This window comes from Neodiprion pinetum, chromosome 6, assembly GCF_021155775.2.
Source record: "Neodiprion pinetum isolate iyNeoPine1 chromosome 6, iyNeoPine1.2, whole genome shotgun sequence".
NCBI classification, from domain to species: domain Eukaryota; kingdom Metazoa; phylum Arthropoda; class Insecta; order Hymenoptera; family Diprionidae; genus Neodiprion; species Neodiprion pinetum.
In genome coordinates this window covers 644,773-666,821 of record NC_060237.1, presented here as the reverse complement: position 1 = coordinate 666,821, position 22,049 = coordinate 644,773, and the positions used below count along the sequence as shown (strand labels likewise).

Below are 22,049 nucleotides of genomic sequence, written 5' to 3'. Positions count from 1 at the left end.
CACTCCCCTCGAGGGCGGTGGCAGCTGCAGCGACGGAGTCGGAACTTTGTAAAGCAGGCCCTTTGAGGGGAAGAAGCATATTGTTCGGCGCCTGGTGTATCTCGGAATACGGGGCTTCAAGGGTGGAGGCGTTCCAGTGCAATATTGGCGTGTAAACACTTGAGTTATTCGATAACAACGCCTCCGCTCTCTTCCTACGTCGAGTATAAGGCTCTATTCCTCCCTCACTATCCCACCCAGTCATCTATTCTTCGGCTCGATATACCGGCTCTGTTCTGCTACGAGGTTCCCGGTGCGCGCTGTTTTAAAATCGTTTCACGGGTTGAGGTTAGAGGCAAAATAAGCGCCCTGATTTTGAACTGATTTATTTTTCGGTGTGTTCAGCCAAGATTTAGATGCTCGTTCAACGCGTGAAGTAAAGCTTCCGTCCAAATTTTGAAGTCGTTTGAAGCTTTAACGTCGTGGATATCGTTAGTGATGCTTCTAAATATGGGTAAATTTGGAAAACATCTTTTAGGTCAAAATGAATCTCCTGATGTTCATGTTAGGAATCAAAACCTACTTTGTAAGGCAACCAAGTTAAGAATTTGTACCTTTCGGAAACAAATGAAATATCGAATTTCCGACACCTCCGTCGCGAAGAGGTTCGAAATGGATTCTGGGGTAGGTATAAAAGACGCAGCTGGTAATTTCCATCATTCAAGGAGGATCAGCCTGTGATCAGATACTTTTCAGGTTGCGTAGCTGACGCGGTGTGTATCGGCAATGCCTGGGGAGGTCGGTATAGCGGCGCGTGAAAAAGGCTAATCAATCGGAAAATGTAATGAGTTTTGTGGCAGATTCGTTGAGCCCCAGCGGGACGCCTGGCTCGGGGCTTTGGAAAGTGGGTTTACGAGCAGAGGCGGAGCAGGGTGATGGTTTACACGTACTTGAATCCTGACGAAATGCCCGTGCGTCGAGATGATGCCTACGACGTAGCGTGACGCCGACGGAAGACTTGCTGGGATTATGATGTGTGCTTCGTCGGAAATTGAAGCGGAAAACCAGGGCGAGTATCGCGAAGATGATTCGCACTCCCTGATAAGTTGAATTGGGGAAGGAACTTCACCCTGTATACTCCGATTTGGATACCCTTGGCGAAATTGAAGGGGGGTCGGGGAAAAACAAAAAAAGCAACACCGAAAGAAGGGACCGAATGGATCAGTGAAAAACGCGTCGCGACGCAATTTCCGCATCATATTTCACGCACGTGGTTCTCATGTCCAACTAGTTTTAATCCAGAATCCGGTTTTGATACATCGAAACGAATGAATCATGCGCTGATACATCCGAGGGGTACGATATGGGTCACACTCTGCAGGGGATATGTTTTGAATTGTGTGAAATTCCGGCACGTCCACAGAATGCTATAGTATCATTTGTACGAAGCATCATCTGTTCGTTGATCCTAAACAGCTTCACAATTCGATGTCACGCGTCCATCGGCGTTATTGTTTTTTTTTTCTCGAACAAAGGAAAGAGCTTTTACATACCATTGAAATTTTCGGTGAAAAATGATTTTTTTTTCACCCGCACATCTCTGTCCGCTATTCTCTTTTGCTTGTGACATTTTTTTTCTTTCCTGCGCTCTCTTGTTCGAGCATTAAAAATGCTGTACCTTGCGTGTCATTTAAAAACTCGTTGAATGTCTGCGAATTTCCAAAATTGGAACTAAAACCACATTGAAGCTAAGAAAAAACGGAAAATATAGGCATTCTTTTTCTCCCACAAACAAAGTGGACGGTTAAGAAAACATATGACGGAGAAAAATGGATAAATAGATGGGGGAAAAACGTAAGAAGCGAAACAACAAATTTAACGTTTCGGGTCCCGCAGACGGCGGAAAATATTTGAAGCTGAAACAGAATACGTTTTTTTTCCGCTGGATTTTACGTGACGTATTCAATGGCCCGAGTCTTACGCTGGTCCAACGGAGAAATGGCCCCCGCGGTTTGACGTTTCACGTTTTCGTGTATTACTGAAATGTTGTCGAGGGTGGCAATCGGGGTTTTACCGAGGGGAATTTGTGTTAGAATTTCACCAAGCCCGACACACGTGCGAGCGGCATTCCTGGGTGAACTGAAACGAAAAATCACCGCGCTAGAAAATTCACGATTTGAAATGTGTTTTGAATTGCGCGCAGACGCCGCGCGCCGCAACGCCGAAACTCCGAACGGAGGTCGCGCGGGTTTCGACCCAGGAAAAATCGATCCTGCGAGATTAAACGCCGGCTAAAAACACGCTAACCGCTATTTTGCGGACTGATGACACTCACTTGTTCAACCCACGATTTTCGCTCCCGGCCCTTTGCCGTTAAAGGCAATTATTTTCGGAGTGGGTAGAAAAAGTTTCCAGGTTCACACGATGCTCCTACTTTATTCATTACACCCTTCGTACCGTCGTCGTACGCTTTAATCGCGCAAAGGCTACCTTTAAAAAACACCGGCCATCTCAGAGCGGCTATTTCTTCCCCTCGTCAAATAATCTTTCCTACGAGAGAGAAATAAAGCGGATAAAACTCCGTGGAGATGTTCGTTTAACCACGAATTCTCAAAACCTGTAAACATATAACAAGCATATATTTTTTCAATTTCCGCGTCAAAGTTGTTGGTATTTTTTGAGAGGAAAATTTTCGTCGCCTCATAAGTTTTTAAAACCGCATCTAGCACGAGACTCGTATAAAAATTCTTCCTTCATATTTACTCTTCAATCCCGATCGCGATCGGTAGCCTATATAAATATACATACATGTATACACATTGCCGTCGCACAGGTATCCCTCAGCCATTCGTTTTTCACCCCTCGGTGATGTTTACGAGCCAACTGCAGAGGGTGTACCGTTGATGAAATTTCAGTTTCCGAGAGCTGCGATTGCCCTCCACGCGGCCTCGTCAATCCTGACTGAAAAAAATATTCCCGGAGGGTGGCGAAGCGCCGGATTTCGAAAATGAGTAGCGCGTGGTTTCCTCGCTGCGGTTGGATATAGCTAGCTTTACGAAAAGGAAGAGAAAACAAAAAAGAAGAGAAGACTAGACCCATACACACATCACTGTGACTCGCGGAATAGATGAAAGTTCCTATCCGATGTAATTAATGCACGTGTATCTTATCTTCGACACAACCTTGCACAGGAGTGAAACAGAAAGGTCAAGATATCGAACGAACAGGGGCTTGCAGCCCGATTGACGTTGTAATAAAATTAAATACCGTGTAGCATAAAGTCACGTTTACGCGACGAGCTGCTGCAGGTTCAAGCCACGTTGGGTGGTAAAAATCAAACCGTGGAACGTCTTCGGAATAAATCTCGGGTAGAAAATAAAACTTTTTACGATGTCCACAAGTCGGTTTTTTCCCTTGCAGCTTTTCGATGCCACCGGCTCAGCTCTCGCCGGGTCAAGATTAACTCGCCTTTCTTATATTGTTAAGGGGTCGCGGTTTCGTCGGAGGGAGTCGCGGATCTCGGCTTGGTAACAGGTTAACGAGCCTCGGGCTCCGCTGTTTTTTACGACTTTTATTATAATTAAATACTAGTTCCGCTCTTCCCGGGGGTGGAAGTGAGGAGAGAGAGAGAGAGAGAGAGAGTGAAAAAGAGCTCCGAAGTCGGTCCGCTGCCGCTGATGCTACTGCCGCAGACTCCCGGAGTTAACAGTGCGAATTTAAAGTGATTTATTTCTGATTTATGAACTGAGCGCTGAAAGTTCCCGGCGTCCCCGGCGTCGTGGGCGTTCGCCCGCGAAAGAAGTCCGCTGCAGCTCACTGCGCTAGCTACGGGCCAACTTTAACTCGCCGCATGTGCGCGCACATTCATGCCCGAGATTATAGATTGTTTTCAATACGGAAAACCGCTGCTTCGGCTGTTTTCGATATCGGGAAACTTCGATTGAAATACGCCAGCCTACGTCGCTTCGAGAATAAATTATACCTCCGTTGCCGAGTCGCGACTTATTGAAGAGAGGCTGGTGACTCGAGTATCCGCCGATGCTTTTTCGTTGATTCGTTTATCGCCGGATATAGTCGCACTTCCGGTATTTGTCAGATTTATGGATTGGATGAGCAACGAAAATGTGAGGACATCTTTTTCTTCCATAATTATAAAACCCCCCCTCCCACATCTTGTAGTCTTGGAGCAGACTGTAAGGATTAAACTCCTTCAACCTTCACTTTTTGTTTCTTGTTCAGTTCAACTTAATTACTTTCATAACTCAACCATTGTATGCGGAATTGTTTGAGCTTTAATTTAAACAAAAATATCGCTAGCTTTATTAGAAGCTGAGATATTTGAAATTAATTTCCACTGGGTAATTTTTACACTCATTGCCACGACAGGTGTATACGGTTTGAATGTTTGCCTGTCAGGAGTTAATTAAAGTCTTGTTCGCAGGTTCGGTATTGTAATTTTACCTTTTTCTTGTATTCACGCTGAAAAATCATCGGGGCCTTCGAACATATAATTGAATACACAGTTTGAAAAACTGTAATAAACGCAAAGGAATGACGCAATGAATCGCGGAGCACAGCTTCCTTTCAACGCGTATACAAACATACGTGTATAGTACGTATGAAAATCACCGGCGAAAGCGACGCAGATCGCGAAGTTGGAGGAAAGAAACTCTATTCCCGTGAACGTAGAAGGTGAATCGTAGGCGAAGCATGGCCAAAGCAACTCCAGGTACTTCAGAGGTTTCATATCTAGGAAGCACTTGCACGATAGCTCATTCACTTCTCTCCCAAGTCCAGTGGGAATTCTCCTTCTTTTTGCCACTTGTAATTACCGGCTCATTCGCACCAGCATCTCGCCTCCGACTCTTTCCAGGCGTACAGAAGTGTGGAGTAGGGTGGCGGAGCTCTCCATCGGCCTCATCGCACCAGGGCGTTATTACACACCACAAAAGGGTCGCTAGCCACGGCCCCGTTGAAAAGTTCGTTATCCTTTTCAAAAGTTGATTAAAGCCAGTGCCACTCCTTCAGCCCTGCTGCAGAAGCGCTGAGACGCGATGCTTTAAACTTTTACCCGATCATCCAGGAACCGAGGCAGGGGTTCAACGGATACTCGTCCAGCTCTGCAGACGCGTGTAAAGCAGAGCCTGCCACGGATAGGCAACGAGAGTGGGGCGGATCTATTAGTCTACAAAGTTCCCGTTCGTCTTTGTAAAATTTATTCAATGGTATAATAGACAAAAATTATTGCTTCTTCGCGTAAAGAGTGCGAGCAGCTTTTTACTCTCTCGTAAAACGTGTAGCTCGCACTGCGGCGCTCTTCGTTTTCGGTAGGCGGGCAGGAAATTTTTTATTCAGTAGCCGGACTTTTATATTCTTTATAATGTATATCCACTCCCGATATCAATCATATTTCGAGTCCATTTATCATGAGCGAGCGAGCACACGATAAACGATGTAAAATGTGAGCGTGACACAAAGAGAATTTGAAAAAAAGAGGATCAAGACAATAAAAAAGAAAAAAACAAAATTAAATTAATGGTAATTTAAAAATTGAATTACAGACCAAGTGTGGGTAGATATATTATAACTATACTCTGGCAAATGTATCGCTACCTCAGAGAATATATGTATACGAGGGTAATCATAAAAAAGTAAAGCAAATTGATGAATCGTTTGTACGCGTACATAGAGAAATGTATCTACGCTCTGATATTAATTGAAAATACATTTTATGGTCGATCAATTTGCCCACCCTGCCTGTGGTCTGTAAAGCATTGTGCGATGCATTATAGGTGTACGACGCGTCGAGATCGATCCATCATACACAGTCGTCTGGGGTTTTTTTTTTTTTTTATCTTTCCCTCGTGTATGTAATACACATTTCTTTTTTTCATTTGGGGTAGTGTTAATACTAGTCAGCCATTGTTATAGAACAATGCATGGCTGCACAATCTGCGACAGTTTATATACGGAGGAAAAAACGTTGAAATGTCATTTTGAAAGGTATACGTATATTAATATATACATACATATATAAATATATGCACACTCGTGAAAAGCCGAAACGCAACGGGATTACAAATGATGGAAAAGTTAATTGTTTCGCAAGCCACGAAGCCCATTCGTACGTTCGCTCGTTCGCCCTGTGCAGCGAGGCTAGATATACTGGGAATATAAATTGCTAAAGTCATACTATGTTTATCATAACGATCTGCCAGGCGGACGTGAAAAATTGTACGGAAATATGGTGGTTTTCGGCGAGGAGTTGGTGATCCTCTTGGGACGTAATGATCGTACGTGTATATGCATAAAAAAGTACGCGTACGCATCAATACGGTGAGGTATAACATCAAAACGCTTTTTCAATTTTCAAATCCCCATTAAGCTCACGGTCAGTTGGAATTATTCCGATTGCACGTCACTCCGGTCGGCCAATCCTGCAGCTACACAGTTCAGTTGCACTCGTTTGAATTATTCCAAGGATTAAATATGCAGCATCGATTATCGAAGAGTTTGAAAACGGTAGGCAATTGGACAAGACCCAAAAGAGAAATAGGGATTTTTTTCGTTCAAATAAGAAAACAAAACTGTGACTAAAAATTGCAAAGGCAAAAAGTTTCACATACATCCGTCCGATAACTGCAGCTGCGTGCAAATAAATTCGCAATATCCTATACGTATACACGTACACATGTGTGTGTATATATATCTGTACATATGCAGTGTATTCACCCGCGATTCCACCCATATTTGACAGCGATTCGGAATTGAGGGGAAGATAACTCTGCGCACTCGATTCAGGGATGCGTTTCAAAACGTGAACGAGGCGCGCGTTTATTTTTATTGTTCGGGCATGCATTGGACTAAACTTAGCAAACCGAAATTCTGTGGGGGGAAGCTTGAAGGAAAACGAAAAGTGATTGCGGTCGACAAGAAATCGGATTAACGTGTGATTTTATCGTTCGCAAGGATCGTGGGAAACATGCTTATGAAAAGACGTGAAAAAAATCGTAAACTTGCACCGAACGAATTACGAGATCCCGTATTTCACGAGTGAAGAGTCGAAGAGAGAGGCATGAAATAAACGTAGGAAATGTAAAGCGCTGAGCGGAACTTACAATTAGACGCAATTTCTGCGAGATCGTGGCTTTTCACACTCCGAACTGAGACACGCGAGTGGGATAATCCGGCAACCTCATGCAGCTTGGTATTCACTCTTAAATCCCGGACGAGATTCGATTCCGGGAGTGGCTGCAAGCATACGGGGAGATTCTTCGCGGGATTCCTGACCGCGTTGAATCCCCCCAACCACCCCGTCGCGCGCATTAGTCGATGACTTTGATAACGCGATTCATATCCGCCCTTACGGGCGGAACGCGGAGCGTTCGCGGCGCGAGGATCCTCGGAGCCTCGAGGAGCGTTGTTTCCGCAGTAAAGGATCGCCGGGCGCATTGTGTCACACCCGACAATCTCGAATTTACGGAAGGATGAAAGGCCACGCTTGAGTGTTGACTGCCGCTCGAGGTGAGCGAAGACCCGGGAACAGGAACCAAGAGAAAGAGAAAGAAAGAGAGAGAGAGAGAGAGAGGGAGGAAAAAAGAGTGGGGCGGGGGAGGGAATTTACGCCCGGTGACAAGCGCGGCTTGTAACGAATCCATTCATACCCCTGCAAGCCTTTCGAGACGACTTCCCACCCTTTTCACCTCTTTCACCCCGTTCGCATCTAACTAGCTACCGACTCTGGGCTCCGACCGACGACGAGCTTTTACGAGAGCTTTTGCCTGCACCCGGGAAAAGTTTCCTCTAACCGATTCGCCGGTCGAATCTTTCTTGTGAAAAGATCTCCTCTCCCATTATTCATACACCTACGAGGTTAGAGGTACTTCGGTTGATTGCCTCCTGCACTTTTCATCATACCCGATCAGCAATCCAGCGGCATCGCGAATTCTTACGCGCATTACAGCCTAGCTGCCGTGGAGCACGGAACCCCGGAACTGCGCGGCTAGGGCTTCGGAGTTTAGGTTACATCGATCGCTCGGAGCCAATCGGTTTAGCGACGGCAGATTGCTTTCATCTCCGACGATCTAGGCGGGCCTGGATGGAGCCTAATCGTCTACGAATATTCCATCCGTGTTGTACCATAAATATGCATACCCAAGTAAGCATATATGGTAATGCCTCCTCGCTTCCCGACAATGTACAGTAGCCTATCTCGCTAACGATCCAACCGTATACCTAATGTGCCACTCTCATGTTCCCACCCGCCACGTTCCATTGCCCCTGAAATACCCCAGGGTATCAAAACGGAAGGCATCGCCTAATAGGCACGTAAGATTCAGGGGCTTTATCTGTATCTGTTTGTCAATTTCAATGGAAGATCTCGAGTAGAGAGACTCGGGACTTTTGACGGCAGATCGAAAAAGTGACTCCGACTCCGAATTCGTTGAAGTTTCCCTCATGTTCGAGCGTTGCGATCTATAATTCAGTAGTCAGCGACCAAGTCGGAGGGTCATTATATCGCCTCGCCTCAACCACACGGTGTATGAAATGTAAATTCCGAGTCCAACGGTAAACCTATATTTCCGGAGATTTTTCCGCGTGACGAGAGCGTGCGCCACGGATAGAGGGGGCGGTAATCAAGGGTGCTAGGTACACGTAAATTGTACATACATATTTCATCGTGACGCTTATGCTACATGCTACTCGTAAGCTTGAATCCAGCTTAACTCTTCGCAAGGCCGGATGGGGACGGAGGTCGTTTCCGGTAACGCGCGTCCAGGCGCTAAAAGGGTCCCGCATGCAGGGCGCGCAGGGTTGGTCGGCGCAACACCGACGCCCGGCAACCGTGGCGAGGAAGCAGCGCATTAGTCAACATAACTCACTTGCTATCACGGGCGGAGCAGTATGTAAATGTTTGAGTTGTTAGAACGCCGCGGCCTTCGGTTCCAGCCCCGCAGGCTTCGCACCGCGAGCCCTTACTCCAGATAACCATCTCCACTTCCACTTACACTGCCACTTCCACCCCCAGCGCAGCCCGACCACCCCGACTCAGCCGGCACTCAGACAGCCTCCAGCCTGCCGGCCAGGCCGCGTCGTAATCAGACGCCATAGTCGACGCGGTTTACGCCACTCCGCTTCTGCAGCACATAACCGCGGTTAACTCGGCCGAACCAGGTGCTTACGCCTCTTTCGGTCTGACGAGCAATTCTTATAACGAGGACGACACCTCGATTGTTTTCCCCAGTCACGGTGCCGTGCGTGAAAGTTACTTTTCCGTATCCAATTGCGTTTTCAGCAATTTTATGATTCGCGCCGGCACGATGAATCAGCCCTGGACTGTAAAGATTTCGGACGAACACCTGCTGGCAATAAAAAGGTGCGGGAACGCTTTTCTCAAGTTCCTCTAAAGTCTCGAAGAATCCGAGCCCAACCCTCGAGAATTACCCCTTCCTTGGGTTGTCCCGGTAAGTTCATCCGACCAAGATCCACCGGGTGCGGGGAGTTTAGGAAACCCCTGGTGGTTTCGAACCCCTCTCAAACTGGCCGGTTTTCATACTCCTCGTAACATTTTTCTACCCTCAAGTATACCGAGCAATTTCAATTCACCGGTTCAGCGAGCTATAAGACTTTTCCTTCCAAGGGAGTTCTGAAGTATAGTGGCTAAATTTTGGCATCAATTCCAGGCGATGATTTCGGGCGAGTTTTAAATTTGAACGGTGAAAAAATTTCCCCAGACACGGTGTACGACACAACGGGCAATTCGGCACAGCCGTGTAGCGTATGAGAATAGCGCCGTGAAGCTCAATTGGGCAAATAATCAGTTTGATCGGGCGATATAAACGCCTTTGATAGCGCGCTATTCTTGAGTCGCGACACGCTCGAAGTGCAGGCCGAGTATCCGAGAGTCAATCCCGAACAAATGGAGAAAGGCGTTTGATAGCTGACCAGAGTGGTCGTCGCGCTGTCCATTACCTCTAGTTGGACGTTTCATTAACGGATATTGCTCCGGAGAAGTATCCGGCTTGTTTCCCCGCAGGGACCGGACGACCCGTCCCCGCTCAAGAAAATCGTCCTCTTTCCTCAGTGACGCGGTGCACTCGTCCTCGTTCGAGTAGCCGTCCACCCCGGGAGCAGATCCCGATAAAGCATCGTGCGGGGATTTCCCGATCGCTTTGGGCATTTCGTAATCCAATTCGTTCGTCTATATCCCGCATTTTTATTGCCCTAGTATATATTACCAACCCCCCACACACCCACCTCATACGTACAGGAAGAAACCGCTTCGAGGGGGGGTGAGATTCAACCAAAACAGATTTATTCCGCCCGAGAATTCTGGGGGAGGAAATGAAACTTGAGGCAGATTTTGTCGCATTTTTTACACGTCATTTTTCCGCAAATCGAGATCCACCGCGGCACCGTTCCGCAGTGATGAGGTGGGATGTGGCTGTACGGTTTCACCTCGGCACCTTACCTATTTCGAGGTAATTTCCATTTTGACGACGGCTTATTACTTTCGTCTTCTTCTTCTTCTTCTTCTTCTTCTTCTTCTTCTTCTTCCTCCTTCCTTCCTCCCCCTCGGTTCTTTTTTCTTCTTGCTTTTTATTATTCTGCTTTTACAACTGAAGGGGATATTGTGGCTAAATTTCGTTTACGAGAAGGATTCACTGCCAGCATTGGGGCGCGCCACCCCGCTAAATGTGCCCTAGCTTTCGTCTTTACGATAGAAAATCCCCTTCAAGACGAGAGCTTCCCCTCGTTACAGACACCTTATATTTTCTCCCCGACACAGATTTTTTGTTCTTTGCGTTCAACCATCTCTAAGATAGTAAAGGCTCACCGACTTTCGGACAATGACCACCATTCCGATTCAACTTCTCTGCACTTCGGCACAGCCAGACTCAACCAGAGCTTCACGGTCCTAGATTTCAACCGGTTTTAAGCTGTGCTAACAGCCCATTCGGCATTGATCAAATGTCAATGATCCTCGAAGACACTTATTGACCTCAACCGAAGTCGAACACCTTAATGCTCAGCACGACTTGAAGCGGGACAAAATAGAAATTTTTCAAGCGATAGACACATCTCGAGTGACAGGCGCAGCGAGACTTCGGGGTGGTTTCAGAAGTAGGGCCTAAACCGTCACCCGACTCTAAAGTCGCCATCGCGCCTAGTTTATAGCCATGGCTGGGTACCCGGGAGGCATGGCAGGGTTACGGGGCTAAGACCGCGGTCGCCCCGGACAAAGGGCAGTAAAACCTTGCGGAGAGAAGTTTCTTAGCCTAGCCTCGTGCGCGGCGGGGGATGAGTAGGCCGAGAAGACAGAGCCGGAGAACCTTGAGACTGAAGGTCGGAGGTTGCGTTTCACCCTCGGGTATTATTTACCCTCTTTAGAGAAGTGGCTGTAGCGGTGTCGCGTACATATAATTTCGCGTGTCTTCACAAGGCCTGTTTCCCGATTCCAGGAACCAGCTGGTCATTCCCTCTGGCGCAGGCTGGGCGGTAAATTCACACATAGGTAATTGCGCGGGGATTTCTCTCTCTCTCTCTCTCTCTCTCTCTCTCTCTCTCTCTCTCTCTCTCTCTCTCTCTCTCTCTCTCGCTTCGGTCGAAATGAACCGTCGATCCATCTATACGCTCTGCAGGCTATGGCTATGATAGCGCGAGGCCGGTGAGGCAAAATCCCCGTGGTCACGTTAGTGTATCAGCTCAGGATTTACGCGTACTATACATGATATCCTTTCGCATCCCTTAAGGATCCCGCCATTACGGAAGGGGATGGGAACGATAATCTCGACCGCACCTGCTCAGTCATTTCCTATCCCACGGGCCCTCTCCAAATCAAAGACGGATAAATCTTTCCCCATATGTTATATGGCATTGTCAGTACCGCGGACACGTTTGGTGATTTCGATACGTTTCAACTTATTCACTAACCCAACTCGAAAAAAGTCAACGTGAATTGGTATTATTCGTGTTTCATTCAATCTTCGCTTCAGGGAAGTATATGTCCACTTACCACAAGTTTAATTGCGTGATAATAATGCTCGCCTCTTTTATCTCTTCTCATTCTAAAGGGGTAATCGTTTTCCTTCTATATAAACTCGTGTCGTGAACTTCTCAATCGCTAGATGAATAACTTTGATGAGCAAAGTGAAGACATTGGACATGATAAAAGGGAAGCATTTGGATGATGATCATTTTGTTAGCAAGAAACTTGACGAAGATGCTGGTATATTAAGCTATTTAATAGATTCACATTCTAAATGCCATAACTAATAAACATAGGCCATTGCACGATGGTTTCGTGCTCTCCGGATGAATTTAATACCAACGTTACGTGATCGCGTATCGGTATACTTGAATTAGGGTGATCCAGAAAAAAAAAAAAATAAGTATTTCCATTTTTCCACCATAGCACTCCTTAAAAACTTCATTTAGGTTGAAAGAGAGATTCTGTCAAATATTGAGAGTTTTGCGTTATGAGGCAAATCGCGCCCAATTAATTTCCCACTTTTTTACATCTGCTCGAATTTATGACGCATCGTAAATGAAATGTTTTGTTCATTGCTTACATCAGTCAGAATGTCAATTAACGGCGCAAAGAAGACCCACACTTGTAACATTAAGTCTCCATTCGATGTTTGAGCGTTGTATCTCACAACTTTTTCATTATTAATTCAATCTCATAGAATAATTATAATTTGATAGGAATTTTTGATTCAGAAGAATGAGATTCCCGGTTGAGATGTCGTTATGTTATGAATCGCGGTCTTTGGCTTGAGTATGAATGTCAGGAAATAAATAACAATCGAAGTGGTTCAACGTATGTTCGAGAAAAAAAAGTATGAAAAAGTGGAAAAATCAAATGTGCGCGATCTTCCACCTAAGGTAGATCACTCACCCTTTGACAGAATCTTTCTTTTGACCTGAGCAAACTTTTCAAGGGGCGCCACGGTGAAAAATGGCAAATTATTTTCATCCGAAACACCCTACGTACATCCTCGTGTATAAACTTCGTCCCGCACGTTCCGGGTACGGACAGCATCTACTTAACGCGCGTTCGCTGAAGCCGGGCATCGATGGAGGTTTCACGGTTTGTGATTCGGAGCATGTGGGTTTTCCTGAGGCCCGGACGGCCCTGCAACCCTTTATCGTCGTGTCCTCGGCCGAGCCCCGAGAAGCCAAGAGGACCGTAAAGGAAACATTCCGTGAACGACCTGTGGCAAGCGCCGGTTTAATTTATCCTGAAACCACGGGCCGCCGCACGCTGCCTGGCATCTGGCCGTTCCTTCGTCGTCGCTAGTGAGTCGCGAGCGAGAGTAACGGCGAAGAGAAGGGAGGATGGGATGGCTGGGGGGGGGGGGGAGAGGGCACATCCCGCACTCTCGCAATATACGCTGAATATACACACCGATACGGCAACGACATCGTAACCGCGAAATGGCCGGCGGGTTGGCTAACCTCCCGGCGTCCCGACCTCGTACCCGTTAGCCCTCGTCGACCCGCCACCCTTTCCATTTCGACTCGGTCCCTTCGGGCGGACCGCCACCCACCCCCTCCCTGCCAATTTTCCTCCTTCCTCCTCTCCCCTCCCGCCGTCGCTATGCCACTTAATATTGTAGCAGGATTTGTTAAACCTACTGGGTTATACACCTTCTATACATATTCTATTCCAGCTTATCTCGGTTAGGCCATCATTCGAGCCTTTGAATTGGGTCACGTGGCTTCGACCTGCCCACCTTCACCCCCGTGATATCGCCGACCCATCGCTCGCGGGGACACTTTTCAATACCGCGATACACTTGCCAGAAATATTATTACACCCTTCTTTGGATCTTTTCATCAGATTTCGAGACTTCCTTTGAGCGTCGCGGTGTAATGAAAATTTTTCTCATTTTCGAATGATCAGCAGCCTTGAGACGGTACCTTTTTACCGCATTTTCGCGGTACGAGCCTGAATTATATATTGGACGGAAAACCCGAGAGAGTACTGAGAGTATGGATGGTAAATCTAACATGGAATTACACTAGATTCGACGACATTCTCGATCCTAAGACAATCTGAACAATGTGGAAGTCGTGACCTAGTGATAAGATATTATACATACATATACATATAACATAACAAATGTATTTCCAAAATTCTCGTCAGTTTCAAAAATAGCGTTTCATTAAACCTTGACGTACTTCTACGATAGTAGCTTTCACTATTTCTTTCCAAATGAAAAACCCTGAATACCAGGGAAGCGAAATAAGACCTGGAAAATTGCGGTGAACATGGTAGTTCGTAGCGAACGAGGATCGGGGGTGGGTGGTACAAGGATAGGTGCAATATCCATCGACACAGAACAGTATCTAGGCCATCGCTAGCGAGTATAGAAGTAGGAGTAGAGGATTCGAGCACAGGATACTTCGCAGGAGGCTGACATACCTCGATCGTTCGACCAGAACCGTTGTCGAGAACGAATTCCGGAAAGAGAAGAGACGAGAAGAGCAGAGAAGAGAAGAGAATGAAAGGAGAGGACGGGGAGGGGAGCGGATGTCGCGGGAAGGTGGTGAAAGGGGGGGGGGGGGGGGGGGGGGGGGTGGCAGGGTACGACAGAGCTTTGTCGGTCCACGAAATTATTTGAAACTCGTCGCCGTTCGCACCGTAGGTATACGAATTCGTACCGTTTTCCCCGCTTTCCGCTGCAGTGGTACTCGAGGATGTTAATGGAACGAGGAATTTCATTTTGCGTTTCGTTTCCTTTTCTTTTATTTTGTTTCATTTTGTTTCATTTCGTATCGTATCGTTTCATTTCATTTCCAAACTTCGAATACCGACCCGTTGATTGCCCCCTTCCCCCATCCTCCATACCTCGTAACTATACGTATACACACGTATACAGTCGAGGACCCAATCTGCGAAACGCGACCTCCAACCTCGCGATGAAATGACCAAAAGCTCGAGTGCGCCGAGATATTATTATTCAAATTTCATTCGGGATATTCGGTACCTCAACCAAGGCAAATGGGACAATGCCGCCTCGCTCTCCCTTTGTCATTCGATCGCTGAGGGTGCTAGAAATTAACACGAGGGCGTAGCTGCTGCTCAGATCGAGGGAGACAAAAGTGAACGCAAAACGTAACTGACACACGCATATTCCGTCGCGATTCGGCAAATTATCGATTTAAAATATGTACATCCTATACGAGGCTAATCAATGAACACGAAACCGTTCGGTTCCGAAGCAGCCGCGTGAGTTTCGCACCCCAGAGTCAGTTCATCTTCCGAATATCCGTCTCTAGGCTTCGATGACGTTGCGCCTGGGCGAGTAATCCAGATCCTGGCTTGACCCCAAGCCGATTAATCCTGAACCTTGACCTGAGCCTATCCCCGATTTCATCTCACCCTAGAACTAGACGCTTTTTTGCCCGGATTCTCTAGCCGCCTGAAGCGCCTCTTCAACTCTCGATCAACAGATTCGTCGATACAAGGGATCGTTTGTCTTCCCGACTAAATCGCGGGCAAGCAAAACCCACGATTGTGGGCAAACGCGGTAAAAGCTCTGAGTTTTCATTCAGCTGTGTTGACATTTTTCCTACATTCATGATCGTTTCCTCGATATATATTCCACCGCATTAATCTAGTTCGACTTGAAAATTGTACCCACTTATGGCTGCATTTCGAATAGACCGTACATTAGTAGTAGTTTATATATTTTCTTTTTCCTTCCCTTTGTTCCCGAGCACGAGCTTCGGTTCGGATGTCAAAGGCAGGCCTGCGTCGACCAAACGTTCAATCACTCCGAACATTGGTCTGTAATACAGGGCTCCCGTACTTCGCATCGTGAGAAATAATGACCGGAAGAGAACGAAAAACAACAGAGCACGATACTACAAAAGAGCCGCCGTAAAGTACTTCGAGAGCTTACTAATGTTTTTATAAACGCGGAACAACTGAACGAAGAAACGTTGCGGGAAAACAGAAAAAATTCATGCATTATATTACCACAGATCAGAGATCCGTGTATTCGCAACAATGAAACAAGCCGTCGGTGAACGACACGTCTCCGCAATGTACGTCAACCCCCTGCAGATGCCAGACGTGCAAACAATTATTTCCACGAATGTGCCTTATTTGAGGGATGCTCGGCTCTCAGTATTTCCTCACACCTTCGACACCTACATCCGGCATTCCTTCTCAGCCATAAATATTTGTTTGGTTGAAAAAAGATATTCCTCGTTCTCACGATGTTTTCCGCGAGGTGTTATTATTTCGAGGGGCTTAGCAGACTCGCATCACCCGGAGAGAAGGGAAAAAGTGAGGAAGAAGAAGAGAGGAGAAAAAAAAAGGAAAAACACTTCCGCGCACGAGGAATTGATTGCACTTGGCACAAAGGCGCTTCAAGAGTTTAAACAACCCCGTTGCTGTTCGAGGAGCGTGCTGCAAGGTAATGAAAAGGATTCGGCGACTAGGGCGAAGAGGGCCCGGAAAGTCAAGAGTCAAAAGTCCTTGTGAACGATCTCGCGTTTCGAAACCTGGATCATAAATTAACGTCACCAGCTATTTTGGAAATTGGATCCCCGGCCGACGTTGCCGCGATAAATCTGCCCGGCCGGTTGGAAATTTATCAAAGAAGAGGCAGCAATCTCTGTTATCTTAAGTAGAAGCGGGAAGAAGCACTTTTCCCGGGGGCTAGGCATGCTGTCCTCCCCCCTCCCCCCATTCCCTCTTCCTCACTCCCTCCCTCCATCGCCCCTTCTCCCTTTCGACCCCGTCGACGTTGACGGAGTACGAATGCTTGACCGCATCCCCCGGATGACCACGCCACCCTTTTTCGAGAGTGCGCGCGGCCCCGCATGAGTCGTAGAAAATTCAGAAAGGCAATCTCTCCCCTTCTGCAGCGACGTGAATCAAGGATCACGGGTGTTTCAATTGAAATAGGAAAAAAAGGATGTATCAAAAGGGAGGGGAAGATGGAGGGAAAATTTCGGTGCGAATATCTATCCAAGGTTCTTCGATGCGGCAGTGAAAGAAACAAGCGGCTTTAGACTGACCATGAAACAGCCCTCGAATTTCTCATTCTCACACTGCAGGTGCCAAGTTTATAGAGAAAAGAGAGAATCGTATTTTATTCGAATTTTGAACTACGAATTCAGATTCGCGATTAACGCCCCATAAAACCTCACGGTACCAATTTTCATCCAAACCCATTCATCCATTATCAAAATATCATAATATTCACATGAGTTCTCAGAATTTTGTTATTTAAATAATTGAAAAAGTAGCGAACCAATCAGAGCCAAAATCTAATCAGTTCTGAGTTTGAAAGAACCGCGTCGATTGAGACCAAAATCATTCAAATCCGGTAATTCGTTCTCGAAATATCGTCGAGCAAAAAAATTTATCACATACGTTGAAACATCGAGATCTAGTGATGACTGAACTTCTCATTTTCAAGGTGATTACAACAACTTCCTTTTTTCACTGAAAACAGAGACATAGGAAGTTGAAAAAATGGGGGAAAAATGACAGGACACGTAGGTATACGCCAAAGGCGAATGCAGAGGGGTGGTGTAGTTTTTGGGGAATGCGGAAGAAGACTCGGCCGCGATTCGACCCTCGGCCCAGCTGTCCGGGGTTGAGAGGTCCTTCGGTTATCACTCACTGGTGGCCCGGCATCAATAATTCGGCAACCCCTTATCTTGTCGGCCACCTTGTTTGCCGACTGCCGAGCACACCAAGCCGGGATCCGGCTCGCCGGGCTTTCCGGGATTTCCTTCGAATAGGATCCAATTTCAATCTGTCGTCCCGTAATGCCAGACGTACGTGGCGTTATTTTAGGTCCTCCCACGCCCTCGCCTATAACCCTTTACAGGCGCCCCATACTCGAATCGTCGATACTCGTACGTGTCGGCTTTATGCGCGGTGCGGAAAATTCTCGGACAAAGACCGTGACCCGCGAAATATTGCCGCGTAAAAATATGGAAGTGCGAAATTATCGGAAATTTTCCTTGATTGAGCCGACGGTTATCTCGTTGCGCCGTAACGAGAATTGAAGATTGAAAATTGATTCGAATTCGTATTGATATACTTTCTTTTTACTTTCAAACGAGTCACAAATAATCCGAATAGAGACGAAATGTGTCAGACTATAGATATTTCACTCAAATCCGATTCGCTATACATTGATAAAAAATCCCTTTTATATACAAGTCTGAAAAAATATATCTAGCCGAGGGGGGAAAAAGCACTTATCCGGAAATAAGAATGACTACGCTGCCATCCACCTACGTCGAAGTGATATTCGCGTAAGAGGCGCGAGACGTCGAATTGGCAAAGGTGTACAAATATAACGTACGTAAGTACATGCAGATGGTTCATATTTAATGTCACGATCGATCGGGAATGTGTCTCGCATACGTGTGTTTAGGTTGGTTAACACCCGGGCATCTGCCGTAAGCGCTAGGAGGAAGGGCGAATAGAGGTGAATTTGGGGCGGGAAGTACCAGCTTAAAAAACGACTCTCGAGACATTTTCATCATGCGCATGTCCTTTTACGCGTACCTATACAAACGCCGGCGTATATCTTAGAGGAAAATCTATTTTTGTATGGAAATTTACCTGAAAATGTATCCTCGAGAAATGTGTATTACAGGTACATGTACATGTGTGCACCTGCGTACATCTCAGGGGAATTGAAAATGGAGATCTGCTTTCAATTTCTCCGACACATATATTCCTCCGCGATACATCTTCTCGCGTATACAGTGACTCTCCCTCCTTCTCTCCCTCCCTCTCTCTCGCCGTGCCCCTCTATCTTTCTATCCAAACTGAATCCAACGGATTTTCAACGGAAGTATTTCCAATTCTACATGCGACGTGGCTGACTTGTGACATTAAATTCCAGCCCTCGCAATTAGCCAAGGTGAAATCTGACCGAACTCATTTCTCGCACCCTCATCGATGGCTAAATTTTTTGTTATTTCTGTTCCAGGTTACCGGGATTGTCGGGAGAGCGGACGTCCTCGCCTGCATTTTCTTTCTGCTGTCTTTTCTGGCCTATCACGGGTGAGTAAATTCGAAACGAACCGGAGCTACGCAGATAATTTAATAACCCATTTTCCACCGGAAAGTACGCTGCCGAAGGATTTTCCGGGGTGAGACTAGCGACTGTGGGGAAAACGCGTAGTCAATGTGGATTTATCTCCCGAGGGCCGTCAGCCTTCGAATAAAACGGATTTCCAAGTTTTGGCTATATCCATCCACCTTGTTCCTGAATAAATATTATTTACCCAAACTCGAGGGCAGCGCCAAGAAATTTTGTTCAATTCTCCTTCTATCTCTATTATCCTTACTTACATTTCCTTCGCCGGACAAAAGACACGCGATACAAATCGATGCAACATTTTTTGAAAAGCGGTAAAACCAAGGCGGTGACAAAACAGGCCACAGCACAAATAAGGATTCAAATTCATAGAAAAGTCATTTTGGAAATGATTTGCTGTTATCAGGGCGGAAAAAAAAAGTTTCATGTACTTACCGGCGAATCCTCGGTCAATTTTCCTCCAGTTTCCTGACGCAGAAGACGCACAACACAGGTGACATTCACTTTCGTTTACAAAAACACTTCACACCGTCACTTGGAAGCTGGAGACTAAACAATAAGGTCGACGAAACTGACCTTTAGCAAGCCGGGCACCAAACACTCTACCGCAACTTCCCGTAACATGTAGCCACTCGAACGGACTTTCGAACACTGTTTCAATCGCGTTGAGCAAAGTGTCGATTTTGACCGCTCGTCACGCTGGCGCAAAATCGGGGTCTCAAAGATTGTTGGCGACACTTTAATATACATATAACACACTTCCAGTCCGTACCATGGTTGCAGTTCACAGCGTGGAACAGGCTCGTTTACGGCCGTCGAATCCTCGATTTTCCGGGGTTATTTCGAGCCGACAAATTCTACCCTATCATCCTTTTGGTTTAGCCGATGGAAATAATTACCGCAGAACGATCATATTCGCCCCTGTACCTATAACGTTACATCGCGTCACGTCGCGAGTGAGATTTCTCGGTAAGCCGAGGTCCTCTACTCAAAATGATTAAGCCAGATGGTCCATAAAACAGTCACTTCCGCGCAGGGTGACTATCCTGCAGGATCCTCGCGGATAGCGGATGAGGGTGTGAACGACTATCCGTACTCGCACTTGAAAAGTGATGGGGTTCCGTAGACGCGGGATATGAGCTACTCGAGCTTTGAGCCGAGAAACGTTTTCCACGTTCGACTCTTCCGTGTACCGAGTGTATGTAAACACGGATGTATAAGCTGCCAGGGCAGAAAAGCGACGTGCGGCCGCGCGAGCCGAGCAAACGAGACTGTTTGAATTACCACAGATGTTGCGCATCAAAGCAGAGCGTATCGCCCATTCAGATGGATGGCTGCGGCTCTCGCTTATTATTATCGATAAGCTTATACCGCAACTTGTGCTCATGAGCGGCTCCGACAAGTGTCATCGCTTAGAGTCGTTTAAGGTCATGTAGTACTCCTACCTTTACAGAAGGAGCAGACTCACCCTTTTTCTCTACTTTATTCGATGAATAAACGGACGAAAAATCGTAAAATAAAAGTGTGACTCTTTGACTCGGGTCTTGCTTACATCGCGAGAAAATGCTGCAAGTGTCGAGTGCAGTAAATCTGCGACGTTTGCATTTACCTTTTTCTCCGGATACTCGTTACATTTTCACCGGGATTTATTGAAGAATGATCTTAACCGCATCGACAAAATTCTATCAACAGATTTAATCCTTCAGGGTGTTTGAATCCGCCTACTAAACGAAACACTTAATTTATTAATTTTCGCCAGATATTTTTTAATCACACATTTTTTCTCCTCGAGAGACGTGAATAAGTTTTCGTTCCGAAAAGTTGGAGGTTCTTATAAATTTCAGTCGAGTCGCACTTTTCAACGACAATATTGGAAACTGAATATATTGTACGAAATTCACGACTCCTCTACCGAAGGCAATAAAAAGTTGGAGTTTATCTTGCGGGTCGAAAATACACGCCCAATGTTTCTTCTCGTCCGTTTTGTTGTCAAGTTTCAAATCATCGCAAGTGAGAATAACCGATTTCATTTTACGTGGTACCGCAATAAATGTACGCTTCAATTATTTTCCGCGAACAAGACCGCGAAAGCTCAACGATACAACAACAAGAATAGTATAAGCGAAACGGGAAGTTAAATACGGCGGAAATATTACGTACGCAATGTCTCTGAGTAAAGGCTGAAAGGCCATAAGAGTGAACCGGGGGGTATAAAATCGTATATATTAATATTCTCAGTTACTTAGTTAATTTATCGCGCAAAGCGTACGTGTATGCCTGTACATGTATAACGTATGCGTACGTAGCTCGAAGCTGCGGCTCATGCATACCAAACAACAAACCATAAATATCTTCCCGCTATTGCCAACAGACTCTGGCAACGGAGAGCGACGAGGGGGGAGGGGAGGGGACCTAAGCCCCTCCTGGTAATTCATAATGTTGAGGCTATATTTCCGCATTTTACTCCGCTCATCGGGGAAACAATGACGGGAGTTGGGTGGGCGTAATTCGGTCACGCTAACCGTACATGAAATCGCGAATCACTTGACGGCTGATAGTCTGCAATGGTCAGGGTATAAAGAACGCGATGAACGATCCCCGGCGCAATTTAAAAGTTGGTGTAAATAACACAGGCCTGGAAAAAATTTTATTTTTTTTTTCAGCTGCATGAGATGCTTTTGGCAAATATTGTGTTTTCGAGTTTGCTGAATCCAAAAATTATTCCTTCCATTTCCCTTCATCGCGTACAGTATTCTCGCAAAATATAAGTCGTTTGCATAAAAAAAAATTATAGCAATAATGAAACAGAAAAAAAAGAAAAGAAAACACCATCTTATATTGCTTATAAAATTAAACAAAGAATTTCTTTATGAAATGTATTTAACATTCCGTGGTCATTCTTTTCGTCTACAAAATCTTTTCTTCTTCTCTTTGATACACTTCCGAAGAAGCCTCTGCTTTCCATTTTCCATTTCCCTG

General features: G+C 46.1%; 1 protein-coding gene across 4 annotated transcripts in view; it reads left to right on the top strand.

Annotated features, from left to right (window-relative positions):
- The window catches only part of LOC124220916 (protein O-mannosyl-transferase TMTC1-like), a 144,767-nt gene that overhangs the window by 60,671 nt on the left and 62,047 nt on the right, over nucleotides 1-22,049 (top strand). For all 4 annotated transcript variants that reach the window (XM_069137037.1, XM_069137036.1, XM_046630359.2 and 1 more), the window contains exon 4: nucleotides 18,960-19,033. In XM_069137037.1, the coding sequence (XP_068993138.1) occupies nucleotides 18,960-19,033 (74 nt within the window). The remainder of the gene's footprint in view (nucleotides 1-18,959; nucleotides 19,034-22,049) is intronic.